This window comes from Hippoglossus hippoglossus, chromosome 24 (genome assembly GCF_009819705.1).
Source record: "Hippoglossus hippoglossus isolate fHipHip1 chromosome 24, fHipHip1.pri, whole genome shotgun sequence".
NCBI classification, from domain to species: domain Eukaryota; kingdom Metazoa; phylum Chordata; class Actinopteri; order Pleuronectiformes; family Pleuronectidae; genus Hippoglossus; species Hippoglossus hippoglossus.
Window position 1 is genome coordinate 858,298 of NC_047174.1, and position 27,402 is coordinate 885,699.

At 45.6% G+C, this 27,402-nt stretch overlaps 1 protein-coding gene and 1 long non-coding RNA gene across 4 annotated transcripts in view; one reads left to right on the forward strand and one right to left on the reverse strand.

The window, feature by feature from the left end:
* The first annotated feature begins 300 nt into the window (after nt 1–300).
* LOC117758782 lies at nt 301–2,277 on the forward strand. The gene is made up of 2 exons (XR_004613359.1): nt 301–2,028; nt 2,060–2,277. It is a non-coding gene; the product is annotated as an uncharacterized LOC117758782 (long non-coding RNA).
* A 36-nt stretch (nt 2,278–2,313) lies between these two features.
* Nucleotides 2,314–27,402, reverse strand: part of myo6a (myosin VIa) — a 75,273-nt gene continuing 50,184 nt past the window's right edge. The window contains exons 19-37 of one of the 3 annotated variants that reach the window (XM_034580587.1): nt 25,881–25,919; nt 25,663–25,756; nt 23,305–23,435; nt 23,106–23,183; nt 21,862–21,991; nt 19,373–19,463; nt 18,162–18,312; nt 16,836–17,044; nt 14,888–14,966; nt 12,471–12,631; nt 11,145–11,183; nt 10,773–10,808; nt 9,864–9,902; nt 8,214–8,317; nt 6,422–6,553; nt 5,914–5,940; nt 3,031–3,249; nt 2,439–2,725; nt 2,314–2,344 (exon numbers count right to left, since the gene is read on the reverse strand). In XM_034580587.1, coding sequence (XP_034436478.1) covers nt 2,526–2,725; nt 3,031–3,249; nt 5,914–5,940; nt 6,422–6,553; nt 8,214–8,317; nt 9,864–9,902; nt 10,773–10,808; nt 11,145–11,183; nt 12,471–12,631; nt 14,888–14,966; nt 16,836–17,044; nt 18,162–18,312; nt 19,373–19,463; nt 21,862–21,991; nt 23,106–23,183; nt 23,305–23,435; nt 25,663–25,756; nt 25,881–25,919 — 1,959 coding nt within the window. In that variant the 3' untranslated portion in view covers nt 2,314–2,344; nt 2,439–2,525. Of the gene's footprint in view, nt 2,345–2,438; nt 2,726–3,030; nt 3,250–5,913; nt 5,941–6,421; nt 6,554–8,213; nt 8,318–9,863; nt 9,903–10,772; nt 10,809–11,144; nt 11,184–12,470; nt 12,632–14,887; nt 14,967–16,835; nt 17,045–18,161; nt 18,313–19,372; nt 19,464–21,861; nt 21,992–23,105; nt 23,184–23,304; nt 23,436–25,662; nt 25,757–25,880; nt 25,920–27,402 lie in introns of those variants that run through there. The other 2 variants (XM_034580588.1, XM_034580589.1) reach the window with 2 other exon arrangements.

Genomic DNA, 27,402 nt, shown 5'->3' on the forward strand with positions numbered 1-27,402 from the left:
GGAGGAAATCTGTCACTTTTTCATATTCTGTCTCATGAATCATTTCTGAAGCTGCACTGTAAAAAAAAAAAAAAAAAAGACTTTGCGAGTTGTTAGATCTCCGACGTCCTGTCTTTCTGTACAGATCATGTAAATATCACGTGTGTCTGGACTCGTCTCGTTGCTGTAAATGTTCGCTTACGTGTTGTTTTACAAATAATAGTTAAAAATACAAACTGCTAAATAAGAGACTTTCTCCTCATTGATCCGATTCTCGGTTTCCATCTCGTGGTTCACGGAGTCAAAGACGGAGCCGAGGTGAGTGAAACATGTTTTATTCATCAGTTAGAGATCAGTGTTAGAAAAGAGACAGTGGACGAAGGCAGCGCTTCCCGAGGAATGATTGTACAGTGAGGAGAGAAACAGATCGCAGGACATTTCCCTTTACGCCTCAGGAGGTCGTCACTCTGACGCTCACACTCGACATCAACACGCAGAGTTTCAATAAACAGATAAAACATTTGATTTGTTACAAACTAAATTATGTCTGTTTTTGGGGACAGAATCAAAATGAGGCCTGGACCAAAAACAACGTTTGATTTCAAGAATTAATTAGAATAAAACTGTTCAATTTAAACTTGTACTGATCAGATTTTAGGATATTAACGAACCTTCAGTTCTGTTCCACCAATCAGCCACAGACTCTAAACAAAGATGGATGACAAGACAGCACCTGGATCGCCCCCTGGTGGCTGCAGGTCACAAGCAGAGCTTAAATAAATGTTTGTCAAAGATGTTTCTGTCGTTTCAGGTCGTTCTTGTCTCACTGAAGTTTGTTCAAGTGTTTCTGATCAGTTGGGTTTGAATCAGTTATTTGATCAAATAAAAACGAGCCGTCATGATTGACAGCTGACTCACTCATGATTGGTTGAGCGAGTGTGTGGGCGGGACCTCAATACCACAGCTCCACTCCACGATCACTACGGCTCAGACTCTGACTTTATGACGTCATCACCACAAGATGGCAGCGTTTATATGAGACGTGTCGTCTATCTTCATTTACAATTCATGACATTTAAACTTTAGTCTGAATCAATCACATTGTTTTTGGTATTTTTCAGTTTCCAGTTTCTGGACTTTAACAGGGAGTTGGACCAGTTTCATGATGAACCACAATCGTTGAATGAAACCTTTCAGAAACACAGTTTCCCGGAGCTCGTCTGTTTCCCTCGCTGCTGCGTGTTGACGCCTCGCGTTCAGTCACCTGGTTCTTGTGCATCAGAAGGAAAGTTAGCAGCCTCAGGTGCGGGATTGTCTTTAAAGTGTTGACGACAAACGGACGACTCGGCTCATTGACCTGGTTCGTTGCTTCTCTCACAACCTCACAGGCTCAAGTAGAAATCGTTCTTTTAAAAATAAACATTCCAGTGGAAGCGTCACTGTCGCTGCACAAACCGAACTCACGTGATTTCATAGAAAATATCTCAGTGTTGGAAGAAGGTTCCAGTTCCAGCGCTTTGTCCACAACGACAGAAAAATGTCCAGACTGACATTTCAAACATTTTCTAGAATCAGGTGAATTCATTTAACAAACAGCCAAATGTAGAATTAATATTTTAAAGATAAAGTCAAAGAAAAACATGTTGGAATCACTACGTTTGCAAATTAAGTTTCCTCGTGTACAAAGATTTCATTTAAAGACTAACGATGTTCTAATGACTTTTTTTGCGGCACTGATCTGCTCTGAAACAGCAGTGACTCAGTCGCAGCTCAGCAGTTGCATAATTAATTCACATTTTCTGCAGAAACTAATCACGGAGCTGAATCACTGCTCGGTCCCAAAAACAAAACGAAATAAAGTGTTTCAAGCAACGTTTGGTCTCAAAGTCACAAAGTTTCTGAACCTTTTCTCATTAAGTTGAAATCACACGATGAGGAAAGAAGGAATCACGACAGGAACAAATCATCGAGGTCTCAGGTTACATTCGGCCGGAAAGACGACGGTAAAATAAAGTTTTAGCAGATTTAAGGAGGAACAATGTGACGCTCGTGCAGCCTCTCGGCTCCAGAGCCACACGAGGACGATGTAAACAGGTCTGTTACCATGGAAGCGACGTCAGGGTCGTGATCAGGAATGTATAACTACACGGGAATTTAAAGTTTGTCGTCTGGGAGGCAGCTCTGAACAAAAGAGAAAAGACAGAAGAAGAAGAGGTCGTACTTGTGGTAATTAAACCCTGTTAACGTTGTGTTAAGGCCTCGTAGTTAAACTTGCAGACACGAGAGGAGAATTCCTTGGAAAACAACCGGATGTGATCATTTATGATTTTTTTCTGCATAGGGTTCGATGCGAAACGTCCCGGCCCTCGCCGCGACCCGAGGGAGTGAAGCGAGCGAGAAACTTAACGACGAGAGAAAAACAAAAGGACAGTTGTTCGCGTGAATTCCCGAGTCAGAACCTCCCGGCGACGCTCAGACGCCGTCTGTGTTAGCTAGCTGGTAAATCCGTCCCTTTGTGTGCAGCCAGAGGCCCCTCCCCCTCCTCGTCACTTGAACATGCTCTGCAGCATGGCCGTGGCGTAGGTGGGTCGGGCTTGTCGGCTCTCGATGGCGCTGCGGAGGTACTGGATGCCGCCGCAGCGCTCCCAGATCTCCTCGTACTGGCGGGGCAGGATCTCCGCCCCCCTCTTCCTCGACAGGCCCGTCTCCTCCAGACTCAGCTCGCACATGTCCATGTCGTCCTTTCCTGGAGGACGACAACAGAGTTCAGGGTTAGTTTCACACCGTTCTCCTGTTTCTCTTAACTAACTTCACAGTTTTACACTTTTAACGTTGAGAGAAACTCAGATTAACCTCTGATCGCAGTTAACTGCAGACCTGGTGCATCGTTACCTTTACACCGCCCCCTACCTTTCATATGCATATTGCATCCTGCGTACGTGTAGCGTTATCTACCAAGGACGTGCACAAACTGTTTCTTCTTCTACAGTCTTTTCTTGCTTACTTTATTCTGTCGCTCACAACGTCCTGTTTCAAACGTGTAGTACTGACCTGCCACCAGCAGGATGGGGTGTTTATCGGGATGCAGCTCCATCTGCCTGGCGATCCAGGGCCCGTCGAAGTGAGCGTACCACCAGCCCTTCTTGTTGTTCTGAGGGTCCTTGTACTGGTCGCTTGGCCGGATGAACGGGATGCGGAAGTAGCGCTGCTGCCGGTTCATCGCCACCTCGTACTGCCGGGCCGGGATGGGCGGGCCTGGGTTCTGCTGGGCTGTTGTTTGGATGGGAAAAACAAGTTAGGCGTCTTTTCAGTGATGACAGCAACCAATCAGGAGTCAGTGTTCATGTTGCCATGCAACCTGGGAACCCGCTAACGACCTTGTTCCTGTTTATCAGCCTGTGTTTTAACTGAGGATGAAGAACAAGCTGCTCTTGAGCAACATTTTCTCAGTCTGAGTTTCAAGTTAAGATTTAAAGAATCTTAACAGGAAATAAAGTATTTTAATCTAAAAGCTGCTTCCAGGTGTAAGAGTGAGAAAGACGAGACACTGATTCTGCTGTTACTCAAATACAATGGAAATGGATTAAATATAGTTAGTGAAGCTAAAACTGCTAAAAACTATTTAAACCCTGAAAAAAGCAGATTAAAAGTTATATTTTCTTGTGCCGTCCTCAGAGCTGCAGCCGACACTTCACTCCTGAAACTGCTTTTAATGCAAACTGCTTTGTCCAGCAGTTAAAACACAGGTGAACGAACTGGAATAAGACTCAGGAGGTGAAATCAGCGTTTTCTCGCTGCCTGTGAACACTGAGGCCGTCGCTGCTGTTCTCAGATCAGCTGTTAAATAATGAGCCTGTTGCGCTGGTCCTGCTGTGGGAGCTGGGGGAGGGTCAGCGGCGCTGGGAGGAAACCAGCAGGACGTGAAGCGCCGCCACCGCCACCCGTGAGAGGAAATGAGCACAATCTGCTTCTACTGAGACTAAAACAAGGATCTACAGAGACAGAGGACGATTCTCTACGAGACGAAGACAACTCGCTCAGAACGAGAACAATCATTTCATCTTTCACTTTTAAATCAAGAAATAAAAAACTGTTTCCATTGCAAATAATGATTTCCTTTTTCTATTCCAAAGATAAGAAATATAAACAAGAGGAAATTAAATTGATTAATAAGTATCTTCATTTTACGACGTCATATTAGTACGAGTTCAGAGTATTAAGCTCCACTTAAAGGGGATTACAAGAATGTAAATGTACTTTCGTATGTTCGTAATTTCTACTCACCTCCTCTACACACCTCATCTACACAACCCCATCTACACACCTCATCTACACACCTCATCTACACAACCCCATCTACACACCTCATCTACACAACCCCATCTACACACCTCATCTACACAACCTCACCTACACAATAAATCTCCACTCGTCACTTTCCTGTGTTTAGCTTCTAAACCGATTCAGAGCTAAAATCATCTATATTTCCTCATCAATAAATCTGATTACAAAGTCAGCTCATTAGAGTTTTTCTAGTAAATCTGTGAATTCTATCTCTGTAGAATCTATATTTATATCATATATTTTATCCACGCTGATGTCACAGTGTTTTTAAAGTGATTCCAGGTTTCAAACCTTGTTAAAATCAATTCTAACGGCTTCTGAAAACATGAAACAACATCTGTCTCAGAGCAACACACTGAACCCCCGTCACCAACAAGATGAGCCCACACACACACAGACACACACACACACACACACACACACAGACACACACACACACACACACACACAGACACACAGACACACACACACATACAGACACACACACACAGGCGAGAAAAGGAAACAGCAACAACCTTCACCTTCCCATAGCAACAAGTTTTAGAAAGTAAAAATTATTTTCTTCTTCAGAAAAAGCAGCAGAAACAGAATCTGGAGCGTCACTCTGTCGAACGTCTGACTCTGTGTGAAATGACTCAAATGAAAATGAAATGAAAGGAAAATATGTTGAATACAAAAGCTGCCATCTTGTTCCGATTGAAAGTCTGAGTCACTGCATCGAGGTAAGAAGGTGTCGCCCCGACAGAAACATATTTATTCAACATCTACTTTGACTTTTCTAGTTTGGTCCGTGTCCCATCTGCTAACATGGAGGAGGTTCATGACCTGCACTGCAGCCAGACACCAGGGGGCGATAGAGATGATTTGGCTTCGCGTTGAGGTGACGTAGATAGACATGGATTCTGGAATGATTTGACATTTTGCTTCAAAATACATATTTGAGTCGAGAGGATCAGATTTTCTCTACGAGGCTTTTCTGACGATCTGAATCCTGAGTGAACCGTTTGGTTCTTGAGGATTCAGACGATCGTCCTCGGGGAGCCGTCGCGCCGCTCCGCTCTGACCCTCGTACGCGGCTGAACGAGCCTTCAGGTCACGACTGGGCGTCGCTCAAGTGTCGCCACCGTCACTTCGAGGCCTTTTGCTCCCGTCACGCTCCCGTGAACGTGATCTGATCGTCTGCCACCAAACAAGGAAATGCCTTGTGTCCTCCCCCTCCCTCCCTCCCTCCCTCGTTTCCTCCCTCGTTTCCTCCCTCCTTGAGAAGTCCTCCGTGTGGGAGTATCAGTAACCGCAGCACCAGGAGCTCGGAGGAATCACTTGGGCTCTTTATCAAGCCGCTGCAGCAGAAAGACGGAGCGGCAGCGTTCAGCCTCAAAATCACTCAAATAATCTCCTGCACACACGTCTCCATCCAGGTTGCCATGGAAACCCAACCATCCTCCACCGAGGAGACAAACTCTTCCATCAGACAGAGAAACACAAACCGGAGGCCGACACCAGATCGACGCCCAGCAGGGGGGGTTAATAAAGGGAGGGGGGGGGCAGCAGCTCTGGGTTAGTAGCGTTACACACTGAAGGACGACTTACATGCTGTTTTCACAGGAGGTGAAGGATCTGAAAGTAAACATGCCAGGTTACAAACACACACTGGAGGAAGTGATGCAACACCACAGCAACCAGGACACATGTGCTTTCTTTTCTTTGACACGATGAAGACGATGAAAACCGTCCACACGCAGGAGGAAGGACGAGCGGATTCTGGTCCCAATCAGAACCAGAACATCCTTCAGTTTAAAGAACAAGAGTGAAGTGAGAGAATCAAATGGTTTCTTTGGTTTCCAGAATAACTTCACTTCAGTTCTTTTGGAGCGAAATGATTTCAACATGTGAATAAATGTTTGAATGATGAATGATTAAATATCATTATAAATGCTGCTGTAGTTACCGAGGAGCTCTGAAGCAAGGCATTAGACCTCCTGGTCTCTTGTTCTCTAACTGACAAACAACGACCAGCACCTCACTTTAACACATTCCACTTTACCACTCAGTGTCCAGATTAAATACCGACTACACCAGCTGAGTTGTGGCGTCGTACCGTAGTCGGTGACCGATTTGGGCGCCCTCTGCTCCGTCTCCGTGTTTCTCTTCTTGTTCTTTGACTTCCAGGCGTGATAAACCTTGAGGCGGCGGTGAAACTCCTCCCTGCAGGCGGCCAGAAGCTCGATGTCTGGAAGAGACGCAAAGTCGGTTTAATGTCACAGGTTCAGCAGGTAAATGTCATCCAATCGTTTATGTGGGAAGACGACAGACTAAGATATGTACAGTCAGCTGATTGGCTATTCAGCTGGTAAGTAGTTAGTTAGGCTGGTTGGTTGGTTGGTAACTGCAGAAGCTCTCACGTATCATTATTATTCACAACATCAGGATTCACTGGAACAAACTGTGACACAACTCAGACCCAGATGGAACTAAATCTGTGTCCACATACTTTTGGCCACATGGTGAAATCGTGTTAATGATGAAACAGTTAAACTTCAAACGCATCGATTTGTGTTCATTTCCTCAACCTGCTGCAGACTCTCATTAATATTTAAACACAAATCAATACAGTGCACACACACACACACACAGACACACACAGTATAAAGACAACATGAGGATAAATCACTCCAGTGGACAGCATCATCTGTGGAGTGCTAACTGTGTGCGAGCAGCTTAATGCACACTAAGTGCTCAGGTAATGTCAACTGAACAAAAAATACTTTGGAGGCAGACGAACGCCGAGAGAAAAAAACCCTCAATTTACTGCGGCGAGCTGAAATCACGGTGGAATAATCTGGAATATGTCAGATGTCAACAACCCCCTCGTCGCTCCCTCGTCGCTCCCTGATGCTGGACTTTTATTCCGCCGCTGCACATCATCATGAGCGGCGGACGTGATCACATCAGTATTCGATTTCCTCCTGTCTGGGAGGCGAGGTGAGCGGCGTGTTAACAGCTAACTGAATCATTTCTCTGTGTTTATCTGCGGCCGCCCGCGGGCTCTGCTGCCTCTCCACACATTAATCTCGGCGCGGCGCCGGCGGGTGTCGACCCTCCTGTCCTCCACGCTTCCTGCTGCGAGGACAGGCCGGCGCTCAGGTTAAACTCAGTATTATGAGCAGAACAAAGAGGAAAGTGGCTTCTTCTCTGCAGCTCATCACCGAGTCAGAACCAGTCCAGAGCGGTTTGAACCGTCACATGTTGTCGCTGGAAGAAGCTTTTAGTCAAACAAACTATTACCAAAAACGTTACTTTGAAAAACTCTATTAAAGGAAATTAGCTTTTTTATTTCCACGTAACGAGCAGATGATCGTTTTTTTTTAACTTGAGTTTTTATCCAAATAACGTGAGCTCTGCACAATGTCCGGGAAATTGTGTCTGTACATTTTCAAAAGACACTGGATTCATCCTCTGGGGACTAAGAATGCGAATTTAAAATGAAAATGAAAATCTACAAATAGGTTTTTCTATGTATTTTGTTTGTTTTGTTCTTCCTGACACATTCGGACACGAGTGTTTATAAAGTTGTTCTGACCTGATCACAGCCCTGGAAATTAAAATCAAACCAGTTCATCCTCTGGGAGCAAGAACGTGCTCATGACTCATGTTGACGTGCAGCGCAGACATGGAGACAAGAGGCTGAAGCTCTGGGACAGATGAGCGGATCAACACTATTCAACCTCTGGACACCAGGAACATCGATAAACTCAATTAAAACCCAGGATTTAGGCTTAAGTGGAAAACTCGTGGTGGTACTTCCTCCCCTGGGGACCATGAACATCCATGTCAGCGTCACATGAAAACAGACCAGGAGACCAGGAGACCTGACAAAGTGTGACACTCACCACACGAGGTGTTGATGGAGTCCCGCAGCTCAGCGTACTTCCACTTGCTCAGTTCGTACTTCTTGGCGCCGGCAGCCGCCTTGGACGCCTGCACCTGTGGACCTCTGACAGGAAACGAGAAGGAGCGCAGGAGGTCAGCGACAAAGGGTCAGAGCGGGGCGTGGACGTCAGTGGGCGGGGCTATTCGCTTGGTTTGGAGCTTGGGTCGAAAAGGGTTTTCAAGGAAAATATTAATTTGTAAAGAAACATGAGGGCGGAGTTTACTGACGGCGTCTCAGGAGACTTTTTATTCACCAGTGAGAATATCGAAGCTGTAAATTTGACACCTGCCAACAGATCTGTCAAAGTCATGATGGATTTTCCATTTATTACTTTTATTTCTACGATGCGAATAAAATTTTAATGTCCTATTAAAAGGAAGAGAGGACGTGTTGAGATTCATAAAATAAAGAGTCAAAGAATCTTCTCCATAATCTGTGACCATAAATTACCAATAAGAGAACATCTGGAATAAGTTGAGCAGCAGTGAATAAAAGGCTGTTTGCAACCTGTCTCAGTAAACTCCGCCCACCTGCAGGGCGCCACAGGAACAGGAAGAAGAATCACAGATGTGAGAAACAGCTACAGATGTTAGGGTGACAGTGAGGGGGGGGGGGGGGGTGTTCGTCACTGTTAGACGGACAGAGTCAGTTTCTACAGCAGAGGTCTACGGGTGTGAGGACGCCATCCAGGGGACGCATGCTGTCCCAGTCGCCAGGAAGACAGACGGCATCTCGCTCTGTCAAATTACAAACGAGCGTTAGGCAGCGTGAGGCGTGCTGCTCCTCTCCAGCTGTGGGCCGCGCACGCTGCTGACAGGCCCGGTAATCCGTGACCGGGATTTACCCTTTTTAGAACAACAGGAAGTTGGAGGTGGGGCCCTGCTGCTTCTTTAATCCTATTGGATGGCTCTGCGACCCACGATTAGCGGGAGCTGGCCCTCGGAGCCGTGTTCCCGGGAGCGTGTGGCGAGCTCTGGCAGCGTGCTTAGCGGCTGATCGCTGCAGTCACCTGCTGCTCCAACTTCCTGTCTTTTTTGAGTTGTGACGGGCGGCCTGAGCCAATTAGCCGACAGACGAGGAACCACGTCGCTCCTTCACATCCAGGGGAACACGAGCGGCGCAGGGACCCGAGGAGAAAGTGCTCAGTCACCTGCCGGGGTCGATGAGAGGTCAACGCTAACGAGGGCGGGAAATTCAACTCGGCTCAACGCCATCGCTCCGGACTCGATCAACAGGGCTTTGAAAACTCGACACTGCAGCAACATTTAAACTGATTCATTCAGTCTAAGCTTTCCTTAAACTCTTTACATTTGTAGTTTCGAGGTCGGCAGATAAATGAGACAAATAAACATCAATCAACAACCTATAGATACATTAATCAATTAAACTGTTCATTCTTAAATTACATTTATCATTCAGAGGACGTTTCAATCAATAACTGAGTCAATCTGAAGATTTGATTGGTTAAGAGGATGTCGCACCTTGTTGAAGCCCTGAGACAAATTGTGTTTTGTGAATATGGGCGATACAAATAAACTTTGATTGATTGATTGATTGATTGATTGATTGATTGAGTGATTGATTGAGTGAGTGAGTGAGTTCTACCCACCGAGCCAGAAGTTCAGACATTTCTTTGGCCATTTGTTCCCTGAAAAGCACGAAGGTGCCGACATGGAGAAAAAAAAAGTTGTTAACATGAAGTGTGATGAACACAAAAATATTTAGAGTCGACAGAAAACACGATAAAGAACGAATGAGGAAGAAACATGAGAAGAAAAAACTAAACAATTAAGAAATGAAATACAAAAACATGGAAAACATGGAAAAATAAAAGATGAAGAATTGAGAAAAATGAATAATATAAACTTTTAGAAATGTAGTTCAAATGTTGTAAAATGTATTTTGAAAGAAATGTAATGTCTATTCACGTTTGGCGAATGACTTATTTCCATGAGTCTTTATGTTGTTATGAAATTATTTCTAAGCAGAAGGCAGAAATATATTAAATTCATTTTACTGCCAGTGAACAAGATAAAAAAAAGAAAAAAGACTAAGAACAAAAGTGAGTGAAAGAAAAAGGTTTGAGTGGATGAAGAAGACGAGTGGATGAAGATGAAGAAATGAACGTGTGTGGCCTGTTCTTCTTAAATAAACCTGAATAGATCGACTTTGCTTTCAAACAGCTTCAGGAAGTTCAGAGAGGAAACTGAAAACACTGAAGTGATGTGAAGTTCACTACGAGAGGAAGAGTAAAATAAACACTTGAGAGAACTGAGCGCTTCTGGTGCACGAGCAGCTACGATGAACCACTTCAACGTCCTGGAGCGGCGTGAGGCGGCCTCTACTACAGGAGAGCGAGGGCGTGCTGAGGCCCACGAGCCGGCGCCGTACCACAACCCGCTCGCACTGCGTCAACGTGTCGGGAAGCTTCTCTGAACCAGCTTCTCTAACTAACAACATCTACACGTGACGCCACACGGTGTCCTGAAGGTGTTGGGTGCGTGGAGAGGAAACCTACATGCTCATGCTCGTCAGCTTTGCGGTTCCGGCAGCGCTGTGAACAGAGGATTATGGGATTATGAGTCTGCACAACACAAGAAACCAATCAGGAGGAGAAGTGATCCCCCCGCGACTCATCAGGAGAGATTCACCTTCCAAACTCAGAATCAGGGGACGAGATTCGCGTTTATCAAACTGAAATTTTACAAAGATCTGATTGCGTTTGAATAGATAAGCATCACAATGAGATTTGTTGAAGCAGTGACTCTGTTAGCTGCAGCTCTGAGCTGGCAGATTGTTACAGCATGCAGGGGATGGAGGTTTCAGATTGAGAGGTCGGAGGCAGGTGGGATCGGGGGTTCAGTTAAAGGGGTAAAGCTCCGGGTCTTACGCTGCTCTCTCTGGGGACGATGGAACTGAAGAGCCGTTGCTGGGAGGAAGAAACAAAAGAAAACAAAGAAGAAGAAGATGGTTAAACACAGAAATGGAGATGGTGTTTTATTCCGTCAGCAGGAAGCTGATCTGCAGGAGACGACAGGAGCAAAGAGAAATCTGGACTTTCCTCCGTCTCTGTGGCTGTTGACAGATCGTGATGCATCATCAGTGGATCATAAAAGTTTCACCGAACCAACACTGTGAGGAAAGCACCACATCCCCAGCTGCTGTTAAATCATCTAGTTCGCCTGCTGACCCGTCACACTTCCTGTCACACTTCCTGTCACACTTCCTGTCGGACTGAGACGTGACCAGACTGAAGAGAGCTTCATCTGGAAAGTTTATTTTTCTTTACACTTCTCAAAGCAGCAGATTGGTTTTAATAACTCTACGATTTCTAATTTCTGAGGTCAGGCTGAGCCGCTCATGGCAGAGGACTCAGTATCAAAAGCTGGTTTCATCTCGTCGAGCTCATGGAGGTCAGAGGATAAACTTTTCAACCTTTGACCTTTAATAACCAGAGTGAAGCTTCAGAATAGACGAGAATCATCTCTGTGGTTGTTTGTCTCCACCAACCAGAGCAGTTCCACTCATACGGACTCATGAGGGTCCCTGAAGTCACACTTGAGATACAGTCTGAGATAAAAATACACCGTGACCTTTGACCTTTGACCATCAGAATCTCATCAGTTCATCTTTGAGTCTGAGTGAACGTTTGTACCAAATTTAAAGAAATTCCCTGAAGTCCTAAAGAACAAGACGGACGACCTGAAGACACGATGCCTCAGGACGACTCCACTGAGGAGGCAGAAATAGAATCAGCAATTATTATTAGAATTCAATTATTGCTAAATGTTGTTGTTTGGGTCTATTGTTATTTATAAATACACATTTTCTTTAATGTGTGAAATAAAATCTGATCAAAAAGAAAGGAGGGTTAATAAATCAAACATTTAGTTTTTAAACATTTCATTTGAATAAAATCATTTCTTAAAGAGAAATCTAATAAATAACATCTGATTATTTCTATTTGTTTAAGCATCTTATTGGTTGGTGGATTTAACTGAAGTGTTTCTTCTTTTTAAGAACATGTTGAGCTCCACACCTCCGTCAGCAGCAGGAGACAAGGAGACAAAGAGACAAGGAGACAAAGAGACAAAGAGACAAAGAGACAACGCAGCAGAACAATCCTCCCACTCACTAAACCTCAGTCACAGAATCACAAGGTCACAGAGACTGAAAGCAAACAAAGATCTGTGAGAAGGTTCCAGAGGGTTTTTACCTGCGCAGGCCCGAGTCGCTGGCCGCCTCCTCTGGGATGAGCTCCGACTCGCTCTGGGCGATCCTCAGCGCCAGCTCCCGGTCCCTCCTCTCCTGCTCCAGGACGTTCTGACGAGACGCCTCCTCCTCCCGCTCCGCCAGCAGCTGCAGGTCCATCTCCACCTGAACACACACTCTTTAGGTTTCTGTCTGCAGGAACATTCCAGCCTCAGGTTCTCAGAAAACCATCTGAGCTGTGATTGCAGATGAGAAGCACAGTCTGAAGAAGAGTCTGTGAAACGCTGCCTGGGAGGAAACGTTTGTGGAAGCGCGTTTAAACGTTTCTTCTCTTTTCATCGTTAATGTCCAACGACTGTTTGTCATCAGGTTTGAATGTGTGCGCTCAACTTTCTGATGTTCCTCTTTAGTTAAAGTCATCGTCTGACTTTGTTCAGCACAGACAACTAACACGCCACAAGAGGAAAGGGGAGGAGTCTGATGACTGAACGAGCCGTCCAATGGCAGGTGGGTATTCAGTGTTTACTTCCTGTGAGTCAGACGAGTCAAACTGTTACGGACTCATTTCGGTGATAGAACAGTGCAGCAGAAAGCTGATCTGAGGTCAGAGTGAGATCTGCCTGGAGACTGCAGCTCGTCACTAATCATCTTGATGGATCTGCAGCACTAACATCATCTGACACTGATGTTCTGCCATCGAGTGAAGTTACAGTTAAACATCAGCTCTGATTTTTCACTGAGACTAATTTACCCACAGTAAATGTCACTTTTCAGCACTTTGCATATTTTGGATCCTGTCTGTGAATATATGGATAAAGAGATAAATAAAATCTGAATTTCACAGAGCGACGGTCGTCAGCTCGTCTCCTGGAATCCGGAGCTCTGCTGGAGTCTGCAGGGGGAGGCATGAATATTTAGAGGAGGGCGAACGTGACGAGAAGCCCAACAGCTCTGAGCTGAGGGAAGTGCAGGAGGTTTATTTGTGGGTAACCCAGCCTGGGGCTCTGGGCTCCGGGCCCCCAGCCAGCGGCTTTGATCTGTACACTGGCCGCTCGCTGCTAAAATCTGCACTTGATCCGGGCCGGGTCGACGCCCGGGGGAAGCCGAGGAACCCGAGGAACCCGAGGAACCAGGCGCAGCAGCGACAGATGGACGAAGAGACGCTGGATGATCAGCATAAAACCTCCTGACCTGTCAAACTGTAAAACCTGCTAACTCTCTCTCTCTCTCTCTCTCTCTCTGATGCAACAGCCTGTAGTTTACAGATGTTTCACATCTTATTAAACTTGATGCCACTCGCCTCAAATCTTCCTCCATGTTGGACTCCCAGCTCCTCCTCTTCCTCAGAGGTCAGTTTCACGAGTTAATCCACTTGATTTATCTGTTTTCTAAGGACGAGTGTGAGTTTATCAGAGAACAAACCCCCTGATCGGTTTCTCTGCTCTCAGCAGAAACACGTGCTTCAGGAAACAGGTGGGTCTGTGCTCTTCAACGTCCTGAACCTGGACTGACATCCACTGATCTTCTGCAGGTTTTAATACGAATCTAAAAGTGGAAATGTCATCACTTTTCTGTGCAGACAAAGGATTAAATTCTGCTGAAGCCACCGAGTCTTTAATCCAGCGATGAATCAGCGTCTCTGCGGTTTGTTTTGTGTAACGTTATTATTCATTTAGATTAAATTACTAATCTCCGTCCCGTCACGAGGAACGAAGGCGGTAATGGATCCGTGCGGCGAGCTGTCTGAGTTTCAGTGTTTCTTAATGTGTCGAGTCAGCAAAGTTCATTACGCAGACGGATAGGAAACAAACCTTCTACAGTCCGACTGAAACTCTTTATCACACTTTGTTTGCTATTATATCTTATGTCGTAAATTTAAAGTCCTTTTCCTCCATATTGCAGTTCCACTACTGCGGCTTGTATTTACTGCTTCTCTGTCTCTGAGGTTTTCAATATCTGGGTTGAGGGTTTTAAAGAGAGAAGGTGTTTGACATTATAAAATCCACAAATCTCTAATAAAATTGACTTGACGCTCTGACTACATATCCCATCAGGCCTGGGAACGCCTCAGACCCCCCAGGAAGAGCTGCAAAGCGTTTCCGAGGAGGGTGACCTCTGAGGGTGACCTCGGAGGGTGACCTCTGAGGGTGACCTCTGAGGTACCACATGTGGCCGGCTACCTCTGCGACCCGAGCTCAGATTCATGGAAGACGATGGATAGATGGTGAAAATTCAGGTGCAGGTTTTTCTTCCTGTTCAGTAATTCAGACGACCTCTGAATTCCTACTTATTGTTCAGATTCACTTTGAGACTGAATCATCTGTAGTTTCCAGTTTGTTTCTCTGACCTCTGAGCTGAACTCTTAAACCCTCCAGTAAACCAATGCTTCAAACAACAAAGGGCCACAGAGCCGACACCCACCTGCATCTTCCTCTCCTCCTCCTCCCTCCTCTTCCTCTCCTCCTCGTCCTGCTTCCTCTTCAGCTCCATCTCGGCTTTCCTGATGGGAGGAAGAGGAGAGAGAGAGAGGAGAGGAGGAAGAGAGGAGGGCGGCACGATAGAGACAGAGATGAAAGAAAACACAGGTTGATGAATGAGACGGGAAGAAGAAAGGGTGAAAGGAATATATGGAGACAGGGACAGAGGAAATGGAGACGTATAAAAGAGCAGCGGAGGAGAATAAATAAAAAAGACAAAGATCAGAGAGAGAAATACTGTGGGATCAGTGAGCTGGATATCTCTCTTCATTCTAACTGATGCTGACGTCTTTCCTCCGACGGCTCCCCCCCCGACCTTCGGCATCATCATTCACCTTTGTTTACACTGGAATCTATTTTAATAACAAACTTCAGGTACGTTTTAAAAACCAATACTAACATGTACGCACCAATTTCTATTTTTTATGCGCTTAAATTTAAAAATCCATTTGTTTGGTTTTTCATTCATTCCTTCAAACGCTGCGTTTCTGCATTTCATGTTTCAGTTTCTATTGAATCCTTCTTAAGATGTGTGTGTGTGTGTGTGTGTGTGTGTGTGTGTGTGTGTGTGTGTGTGTGTGTTCTGAATAGAAACATCAGCCAAACGACCAGACGAGTCTGACGAAGTGTTCAGACTCTGACGCAGCAGCAGAGACGTCTGCTGGGAGTCGTTTCCCTCCACAGGTCGAACAAGGCCTGATAAATAATGTTTGGATTAAAGCTGCATCTGGGAGGAAATGGGAAATCCTATAAATGGTGATATTACAGGGTCAGTGACTTTATGAAGGTTTGCTTCCTCGACCTTCAGCCTGTGACCTTCGGGTGAATCATGGGAGTTCATAACTTGAGTGAGGGGAGCGCGGGCCATTAAATTTAGGCTGTTGTCTCTAATGTCTTATATTAGCGGGTAGTGGTTTGTGACGAACACGACGGCCCCCATCAGTCCTTCTAAAGAGGGGGGGGGGGAACTGCAGAGGTCAAACCCGTGGGACGAACGTGGAAACGAGCTTTTCTGAGTAAAACGGCATCAGAAGGAACCAGAGGACGACACATAAAGAATAAGACGGAAGACAGACACTTGATTTCTCTACACATGGAAACGTAGCAACATCATTAAAATGATGGTTCACTGACTTGGAGTAGAGAGAATGGTCGTTAGCGATCGCTAACCCACATAACTAAAATAAGCAAGCAGCAGTTTCTAATTAAAGATTAGGTGTCCTGACGTTTCGGAGTTCCACAAGGCTCTATCCTGGATACACTTCTCTTCTCGTCTGTTCTCTGGTGAGTGGGTTCCATCTCCTGGGAGAAGAACTGACTCAGAGTCAGCTTCAACTGTCACAACCAGCTGCAGCTGAAGAGTGAAGCTGAACTGAGATCAGTTAAAAACACTCTGAAGTTATTAACAACCAGAGTTTATCTCCAATATTCAGCAGGAAACTGTTAAAACATAAAGAATTGTGAACAGAGTTTGTTGGATTTGTTCCAGCAGCAGCTCTTCTGGGTCAGGAAGCAGAGGATCATGGGTACCCTGGGTCGACGACCTTAAACAAGCTGTGATGAAGCTGTTTTTACTCGTCGTAAATCACAGAGAACAAGAGTCCGCTGAGCACAGAAAGTGTAGAAACAACACTTTACAGCTTCTATAAAAACAAATCCTCTGGGAGCAGCAGCCTCATTATGTAAATCCCTGTCGGAGCATTTGAAAACTGTGTGGACACTGAGTGTATTTGTCGACTGCAGCAGTTTTCACTCAGAGGATTTTGCCAGGTCAAAAAACGCCGACTTTGACAAGTGGCACTTAATTTTTTTGTTACGTACGTGACGGCAAAACAAGCCAGTTTCATCTCAGTGAAGAGGCTGAAAATGAACAAATACATTTTCCCACTTACAGTCGCCTGTCGTCCTCCTCCTGCTTGCGGCGCTGCTCCTCCTCCTCCCTCCTCTTCTTCTCCCTGTCCATCTCCTCCTGGATGCGCTGCAGCCGCTCCCTCTCCTCCTCCTCCTTCTTCTTGTTCTGCATGGCCGTCAGCAGCTGCTCCGACCGGGTCACCAGGGCCTGGTACTCGTGGTCGATGTCGAGTCGGGTCATGATGGTGCTCTGACGGACGTAAGGTCAGAATCAACATGAGGATGTTTCTCAGATACAGGACGCAGACGCACGCAGACTCATTTTCAACAATTGCTTTCACCAAATTTGTCCAAACTACGAGGTTCTGTCTTTATTCAGTATCACACTGGATCTGTCTGATATGAACATCAACATATCAACTGCACAGAAACACTAAATACATTTCTGTTCTTAGATTCTTCTTCTTTACTTTCTGTGTTTGCTGCTTCAAGGTCTCAGACTTTGCAACATCTACAGTCACTTCCTCAAATCTGTAAATCCAGACTGTGGTGATGTCAGATCTGCAGACAGACACTGAAGCATCATCTCAGCTCCACCGGAGGTTAAAACAACTCAGAGAGCATCGGGAATGTCTCAGTTCACTGTCACCGGGTGTTCCAGGAGTTGACGGCTGACTTGGACACACGGGGAGACGCTGTAAACCTGAAGAGGGATGTGTGTTAACGTCTCGTGGACGATGAATATTCATACGCATCTGCTGTCACAGTCTTTCCTCTGACTGCCGCTGGCTCTAAGACAAAAGCTGCAGGGGTTGATGTGACGGGAGCGCCACACACTCAGGCTCCCTCCATCGGCGCTTGTCTTTCTAATCCTGGCGTTTTGTGCGGCGAGCACCTGTCAGACTCACACCGCTACGACGCTCAGTGGGAAAATTAAACTAAAAGACGCTTCTTGACATCCAGGAGGAAGATTATATCGAGAACAACAGGCCAGAATTAGGCAGGGAAAGAAAACGAGTTGAATCCAGTTCAACACTTTTGGGAACTCGACCTTCTGGGGAAATATCTCTGATAATCTTTGTTTATCCAGGTTTACATCTGGAGACTCAGCAGCCTCCTCAAATCGCAGCAGAATGTGATATCATTTCATGCTTTCCATCATTCTCTGAGAGTGGGAGGCACTTCAGTCCAAACCCTGGATATCCCTGTTTTCAAAGACGACTCTGGGTACGTGTGCGTCTCTCAGAGGAGACGGCAGAACCGAAGGATTTCACTGAACGATGAGGAAGAACTCAGACGTCACAAACACTCACAGGCTGAATTCAGGGATTTAACGTCCCGGGAATCGAACCGTCCGTCTCACCCACCTTGATTTTGACCATCAGGGTGTCGATGGCAGAGTCCAGGTCCTGGATCTGTTTGCTCATCTCCTGTTTTCCCTCCCTCAGCCCGGCCACCACCTCGTTGAAGCGACCCATCCTCGTCTTCAGGTTACGCACCTTCACCAACCCGTCGATCCTGAAACACAGACGCACATGAAACCGTCTGTTCGTCTGTCTGTCAACCTGTCATCTCCTGAATGTGACTAAAGAAACCAAATGTTTCTTCCAATTTATTCATATTCACTCCTGTGTCACGCGTCAAATAATTTGATTTTACATTTATTAACTTATAATAATTTGGTGGAAAAACTGTTTTGAAAATCTCTGTAAATCTTGTAGAATAAGAATTGTTCAACTTGAAGCTGCTGGTTTATTTAAGTCTCAGATTATCTGTAACGACAGAGAGTTCACCATCACTTCATGTTCACCACACTGTGTTTCATCCCCCCCCCCCCCCAGCAGCTCAGCCAAACACAATCAGGCAGCCTGTTAGTGTGGACCAGCGGGTTACAGATCAGACTGGAGCCCCCGACAGAGGAGAGAAGAAACTCCTCTTCTTCACCTGCATCGTCTCTCACAGCTGCCTCCCCCCCACAGGCTGTGTGTGTCTGTGTGTGTGTGTGTGTGTGTGTGTGTGTGTGTGTGTGTGTGTGTGTGTGTGTGTGTGTGTGTGTGTGTGTCTGTGTGCGCACCAGGCAGACTGACGCCGGTGAGCTGTGAAAGTGGCAGATAATGAAGAAGAAGACGAGGAGGGGACAGATGAGGACGAGGAAGAATGAGAAGGAGAGGAGGTGAGGAGAAGTGATAACGACAGCAGAGGAGAGAGGAAAGGAGGGATGGAGGGAGAAAGGAGGGATGGAGGGAGAAAGGATGGATGGCAGGTCACGGGAGATGAGTGTGAAAAATCTGAGAGTGAAGAAACACACGAGTGGAGAAGAAGAGGGGGGGGTAAGTGGAAGAGAGGAGAAGAGAGGAGGAAGGAAATGAGCTGTGGAAGCAAGGGAGATAAACCGAGAGGAAAATGGAGATGAGGCATGACGAGAAAGAAGAGGAGGAGAGGAAGCAGGGAAGTGAAGAGAATGAAGGGAAGGAAGTGGAAATGAGACGGATGGGAGAATGGAAGGAAGTGGAAATGAGACGGATGGGAGAATGGAAGGAAGGAAGGAAGCAAGGAAGGAAGGAAGGAAGGAACCCACCTTGGCTTGTGCTTCTTCCTGCAGAGCCACATCCGAACAGTCTTCTGCATCTGGATACAGGCACTGGTCCGATACAAAATCTTGTTTTTCACTGTGAACGACAGAAAAGAAAAGAAAACAACTCAATATTCTTGTTTCATAACGTCAGAGGGAAACTTTCATACGGCGACAAGTCAGTTAAACACGAGGAGGATGAAGACGTTCACAGGGTTGAACTTGGTTGTTTGAAAAACACGAGGAATAGATTTGTGCAGATCAGAGGAAATATAGAAAAATCCAGAGAGCATTTCCTCCAGCAAAGATCCAGAACATCGTTTTCATATGATCGAGTTCATATTGAAAAATAAGATGTAACATCTGTGTGTCGTCAAATCAAATAAAGTATATTTCAATAATATTTGTTGTCAGTTTTGACATTTGACTGGAGAATTCTAAATAAAAACGTATTGTTTAGATCATCACAATATGAAATTGTATCACATATCTCAGGTCTCTTCACTTCTCTCCCACTGTTTGTTCTGCTCATTGATCAAATTGACAATGAGCAGTTTTTGGCAGGAAGTGGACACAGGCCCAGTGCTGCCAAAGCGCATTATCGTGTTCAACCACCAGGGGTGGACCGTTTCAGTGGCAGCAGAGAGAAACACAGAATCATCCTGCTCAGTCACAGCGATCAGTGAAATACGTTCATTTAATACAAAGTCCTTCTGTGCACAAGTGAAATATTCTGAGGTCACAACAAGATGAAATGAATTTGGCAGCGAGCAGCGATGTTATCGATCTGCGTCTCTATTTATCTTTCACCCGTCATCTCTGCAGCTCGGCTTCTCCCTCGCTCTCCAGCGCTCTCACTCCAGACTTCATGTGCGGGACAGAAACAGCAGCGAGACCCAAGAGACCGAATCCAATCACAGCTGATGCTTTTTCTTTACAAAGACAGAAAGTCTGCAGAATCTAAACCACGAGAACAATTCACTATTCACAGAATGAACGACGACACAGAACCTCAGCAGAGACATTTCTATATCGATGGAGCAGCAGGGTCTTAGACCTCGGATGTTTTTAGATCATAGAGTGTAAATAAAGGTGGACGACAGAGTGTCGCCCCCTGGTGTCTGGCTGCAGTATAGGTCATAAACCCGCCTCCATGTTAGCAGACGGGACATGGACCAGTAGATAGTAGTAGTTCTTATCTCACTGATGTTTGTTCCAGTGTTTCTGATCAGTTTGGTTTGAATCAGTTATTTGATGATATAAAAACAGGCTGATGATTGACAGCTGACACTGACTCCTGATTGGTCGAACACGTCTTTGTGCAGAACCTTGATACTACAGATCTACGCCACGATCTCTGCTGCACAGACTCAAAATGTGTGCACTTAAAAACACGTCAGTGCACAGAACAGCGTCTGGAGGCACGAGACTCTTCTGCTCCACGTGCACGACGGCAGTTCGTGAGGCTGAGACGAGGATGAATCATTAGACTCAATAAAAAAGCACAAGATGGTTATTTTAGCTTGATGTTTGTGCAGCTGGAGGAGGTGGAGACGTGTCGTCCATCTTCATTTACAGTCCACACTCTGCTGCGCAGCGTTTGAGAGTCAGTGAAACATCTCTCAGGTGAAGGGGAACTTCCTCTCCCCTGAACCAGAGGCAGAACGTATTACAGCAGATGGAGTCAGACAGAGAGAGAGAGGTGCTCTGATACGAGCAGTGACTGGCGTGGACTCTCGTCAGTGATAAACCTCAGACAGACGCACCCCCTCACCTCCAGGAGCTCGCCCTCACAGTATTAACATCAGTCTGTCTCTGCTGCACATGTCCCGCCCATGGTTTGCTTTGCTGTTGCACTCTGCTCCGTCCACAAGGACTCCTGGGTGTTTAGGCGAGGCCATCTGTGCATGCTGATCTGTGTGTTTGTTCACACGCTCGGACTCCCAGGACACGTCTGCCTGGACAAAACCCAGAGCGATAAGCAGAGAACGTAGAGAAAGTAAAAGCTGTGATGGACAGAGGAGGAAAAGGAACAACTGTTTTATTGTGTGAGAATCACTGCAGCCAGTTTTAGGTTCATACGAGGAACCAGAGGGTTTTATGATTTCTGTTACGACGTCTATTTAACTATTAAACACCGACGTCTTCCTCTGTCTGACGGACTGGTTATTGCTGGGTCGGCTCTGCCTGCAAGTGCCATGTGATGAAAGCAGAAGCAGGAGTAAACAAAGCTGAGGCAACACACAGCAGCAGCTGCCCTGGAAACTTCCCCCCGTTTCTCATGTGGTCGTTAAACTCCAGCAACTTTCTGCATCCAGACATAGTGGATGTTGCAGCTTGTGGATCCTGCAGCAGAGCGTCCAGCAACCTGCTCATTGATTCCTCTGCTGAGGCTCCTTGTGACGCAGGAGCTGCTGAACGTGATCATGAATTCAGACCACGGGGTTTGTTTCTATGGCCGGTTAGTTTCTGTGGGTTGAACAGACGCTGCTTACGTTTGACGACGGACAGAGCGCCCCACTGGACCTTCTTCCACCGGCTGTGGATGAGCCACGTGTTGACTTTCTTCACCAGCTCGGCCAGGTGGTCCGGGTCCGACTTCATGATCTGGTCGAACTCTGCGAACTGGACGAAGGTAAAGGAACAACAGCTTGTTTAGTTTGTTAAAAATACAGTGAGTAGCTTTATTAAGGAGATTTGAGATTCCTTTTCAAAAATATATGTAAAAAACACACAGGGTAGCAAAGTATGTTGTGAAGAGCTAACAGTAAAAACAGAGAATAAAACCATTTATTATTTATCATCAATTTGAAAAGAAACTGAAAACGATTTGTCTTTAAAACTAACGACTTCCTTTATGTTTTAAAATCTACGAGTTGGTCAGAACTTTAAATTATTTATTTATTAATTAATGAATGAATTAAACATTTGATATTTTATATATAAGCAAATTAAATCCTCAGTAACGTGCAGCAACATCTGCACTGCACATGTGTTTCACTAAACATGTCCAGGAGCATGGAGCTACATATTTATCTCTTCTTCCTTCATGCATCTTTTATGATCCAGGATCGTGTGAGCGCTGCCGACTTCTCTCCAACACCAAGTAAACTTGATGTGAAAGTTGCACTGTGACGTGTGTTGTGATCTTTCCTCTGGAGACCTCTGACCTGTGACCTGTGACCTCTGACCTCTGCTGCTGCCTCATTAATGACGGACGCTGCAGAACTCACATTTCTATTTATCCAGCTCGTTATTGTCAGTTTCTCAGGTTTGATTCCTGATAAACGTGGTTCGTGAGCAGCAGAGCCGTCGACCCTCCGGCTTCGGATCAGCACCAGAACTAAAGCTTCACCTCAGATTTGATCCATGACACATTATGTCTCCGTTTATTTACCTTGTTCCATCTGATGCCTGAAACTTTAGATCAGCGACAGAGGGATTAAAGCCTCAGAGTTTAACCGACTCATCCCTCAGAGATAAATCTACAGAATCTGAGGTTCAGTTAGTTCGACGCAGACCCGTCCTGGAAAACATGTGTCGAACCCAAATGTGATGAATTATTCATCTGGTGGAGGAATGAAAACTCCATCTGTTGCCGTTAGATCGTTAAAACAAACCTCAGCTCACCTCAGCAGCCAAAGTGAGTAATACTCCTCCCGCTCTGCTTCAGGAGAACAGTTTATAACGTGTATGAGCCGGTGCCTCAGGGAAGAAAGCAGCTTTCAAAAGGTCTCACCTTCCCGGGCCGGAAAAACACTCTGGTCAGGCCGAACTTGTAGTCGTTCTCATTCAGTCCCAGAGCTTTGAACAAGGCCTGCGACACAAACACACAGGACGTCCATACAACTCACAATAAATATATAATCAAGATCATAATGAAGAGTTGGGTGAGGACCGGGGGGGGGGGGGGGGGGGCTGCGGCTCAAAGCACTGACCTTGCAGAAGAGGCGTGGGTCCAGGCGGGTGAGTTTGGGAGGCATGTACTTCTGGTACATGTTGTAGAGCTCGTGGAACGGCGCCCTGGAGGGGAAGCCGCCCTGCATCAGGTCCAGCACTGACACCATACCTACGGAAACAGGGAGGGGTCAGAGAGGGGGGGGGGTTGGAACACTTTCACAGCAGGAGAGTCGACGGCACAATGAAAACTCTCATTCACAACATTAACACCGGGTACAAAGACCAAATCACTGCCCAACAGAGTAATATCAAGCTCAGCAGCTCCATGTCTCCTTGTGTACTTCACTTGTACACTTTGTGACCTTTCCCTGTTTGTCGTCGCAGTCTGTCGCCGGTTGTGTTGTCGGCACGTTTCCCTCCGCACGCTGGATCCAGACGAGTCGGCTCAGTTCAACTTGAACACCTCGGATCAAAGAGCTCATTTCCAGACAGATGCTGCTAATTGTCATTCAGTGTAAATCCTGCCGGCCCAGTTTGGAACTGTCATTAAGTTCCTTCACAGCCGAGGCTCCTTCTCACAAGACTTTGACAATCTGCTCCACAACATTAAGCAGTTTCCGCAAACAACACAACTATTAAACAGAAAGTATGACGTAAAGAAAACCATCATCATAACTCAACCTCTTACATTATCTGATATTTCAGTATATAAAACAGACGCTGCCTCTCAGAGCCACAGCGCTAGCACGGCTAACAGATGCTAATTCTGTCAGAGGATTCAGAAAACGTCGTCAGAGCGATGATTCAACTTTCCTCTTGTGTATTCGGATAAAGCTGGAACTCTGATTACGAGGCCCCAGCTGCATATTCAGTTATTCATATCCAACCTCCAGTTGTAATTCCCCCTGCAAAGAAAACGGTGCAGAACCCGAGATCTCCACAATCACAAGGCAATATTTTAAATTGCGTGTTTTCACCTTGCAGCCCTTTTGGAGAATAGGCACTGAAACCAGACTAAAGCCTAAGAAACCCTGAAGCTTCATATTCAAGTGGAGCAGAGTTTGTGAACATTTGTCCGGGTCTTAGTCTCGCTCCGCTGGCTCCTCGTAAAATCACTCGCTGCTTTATTGAGTCCTGCTTCTACCGTGCGAGGTATCGCACAGCTTAAGAGTGTCACTGTTTTCCTTCAGCCCTCTGAGCCCCGTGGACGCTGCGGTCGGAGAACCCAGATTACATCTAAATCTTATTTTCAGGAGTGCAAACCATAATGGAAAAGTTCTGTTTGGTTGCTGAACATCCCATTTCTGGACCTAACCACATCATGTCTGTGCACGCGGGGCTCCCCCCCCCCGTCTCCTGCAAACTATCACAGCTTCGATTCCCAGTCCAATAAAGCTGATAAAAGACGGGCTGCGGTATCAGAGCGGGGCATCGTTGGGTTTGTGTGGTTGACGGCAAAAAGCAGAATCTCTGAGGATATTAAACCGCGGCTCGTAATGTCTTCTCCTCTGAACCTGAGCGAGGAGGGGGCGGCGCACTTCTTTTATTTTTTGGGGAATTGAACAAGTTGAGGACATCGAGGTCAAAGTCACAGAAATCCAGTTCGCAGAGATTCTACAGGGACTCAAGATCTTTTAATACTCGTACGTAATCACATTTTAATGTCAAAGAATTAACATATGACGAGATGATATGGCCTCAAATTATTTCTACCATATTTTTCCGTAGCTTCCAGCAGTAAATAATAATTCCTGATGATATCCCTGATTACATGTACACACCCTGGGACGGAATAAAGTGCATAACACTGCTAAATGAAAGCAGCTTAAGAAATAATTGATTTATTTCAGAACTGAGGTTTTAGCTCAAATCGACAGTCGTCTGTTACGAGACAGCTCTGATGAGATATAACGTATAACACATATAATATAATATAATAATAAGACACACTCTTTGTGCTGGTTGACTTTTCTCTGACGCTGCATTGTGAGATCATTACCTTGAGCTGGAACCATAGAGATATCAAATAACAAAACAACTGGATGGAGTAAAGGAGCGATGGGGTCGGACAGGAAGTCTGAATCCTGCAGGACTACACAGGGGTTTTTTTTGGCAGCAGATATTTCAGATAAAAAAGCCTAAAAAGTGACGCACCGCCGTGTGGGTGGATATCAAGGATAAGAGAGGAGCGGGTGAGGAGCCCACGGCTGGAGTGTTGTTGAAATGCCAACACATTAATCCTGGTTCTTCTTTACTCAGGTTCTATTAGAGGAGCTGCGGCAGATAGTCATTATCTTTAATTCAGTTTTATGGTCTCACAGAACTTTATTTTTACGAGAACGACTCTCCAGCTCCTCTCTGCAGCTACAGGTGGAAGCAGAGGAAACGCCACTGACCGGAGCACTGCAGCTGGGACAGGATCTGAGCTCCTTCAAACTGGTGGCTGATCATCTTCAGGTTGGGTTTAATGCAGCGGATGAAGCTGGAGCCCTGCAGGACACAAGCATCCACACATGAGGGGAGAAGCACAGATATTCTAGTGAATGACGGGAGCTTCCCTGTGAGGCCTGCAGCATGAAACCATCACCACGTAGAAGAAGCAGGAGGAACTCACCGTGCTGCGGAGCTTCTCCAGGAGAATATTCAGCTGCGTCTGCAGAAGAAAAACAGAATACGCCATGTTTATTCATGGTGTTAATCATATATATATATATATATATATATAAAATAACACATTATATATGTTCGTCCAAATAAGTTAAGACAATGTATTCTGGTCTGATTCAGGTTGAGCATCTGTTTCAATCAGCTTGGTGTTTCTATCAAGTTATAAAAGTTATCAACCTTATATATATATTATAAATGACTTTAAACTACAGGCAGAATTAAAAGTTACACAAAGTGTTTAATTGTTCTAATGAATCAAACCCTTGGATTATTGATGAATCATCAATAATCCAGCAGCAGTAAACTCTCTTCACCCTTGAACTGCTCCTCGCTGCTTGTTGCTGATGAATTATTCATCTTCTCTACTGACCACGACCATCTGCATCACGTGAATGTAAATGTATGTAAATGTAAACTGATGGATACTAATTAGTCAGGAAAGGACACGAGAGCTCACAGATTGTCCAGAGGACACAGGACGGACGCTGACGGTTATTAGCACGACGGTAACGTCCTCGTTTGTCCATTACTGTGTTTGACAGACGTGATGAGTTACTTTGGCTGATGTTTAATGAATTAGCTCATGATGAGGAAACTTACAAGTAATAAACATCCTTCAAACCACGAGTTTTAAATAGATGTTAAACCATTTTTACAAGTTTGAAGTTATCATTAGTTAGATTTTTGTCATTTTTTCCTTTTTATTGCTTTTAATTGGAGGATAATCTTGCTCGTTTTAAAACAGTTCCCAAAACTCTGGGGATTGAACAGAGTTTGAACTGCCCGTTCTCATCCCGGGGAGAACAAATCCACTTCAGAAGCACTGGTGTCCAACTTAACGCTGAATAAAGACTGATGACTGAAGTCCGTTTCAGCTTCGTCCGTGACAGACAACTTTCACTCTTACTTTTCTCTCTATCAAAAAAATAAGTAAAAACTTCCCAAAAAAGAAATAACCTCTAGAAAAGTGTTGTGAACTTCTTCAGAACCTGAGATCACTGACTGAAGGATCCAACACCTCAGTGATGGACAGCGTCCTAAAGACTCAGCGAGGACGCACGGCGCATCAGGAATATAAATCACGTCTCCATACGCATGAAAGGATCAAATATTTGTACATCAAAGACTCTGATGTTCCTGTGAATTCCATAAGATCCCCCCCCCCCCCCCCCCCCCCCCTCCTGCGTGGGCTCTGATAAGAGACCCGGCCATCGCTCCCTCGGGTGACGCCTTTGTGTTTTATTTTCCAGGAGATGTGATTGAGTGGAGCCAAGCGCTGTGGCGTCTGGCTCAACCTTGCCTTTGGTGAGGTGACACATATCAAGGTGAGCTGCATGAGTCAGAGGGAAGCTGCTGTTCTCTACAAAGTTCACCCACTGAAAACACGGCTTCTTCAACTTCTCCTGAGACGTCCTCATTGTTGGTTAGACTTTCAGACTCTTGTCCCGGAGACGCACTAATGAGACCTG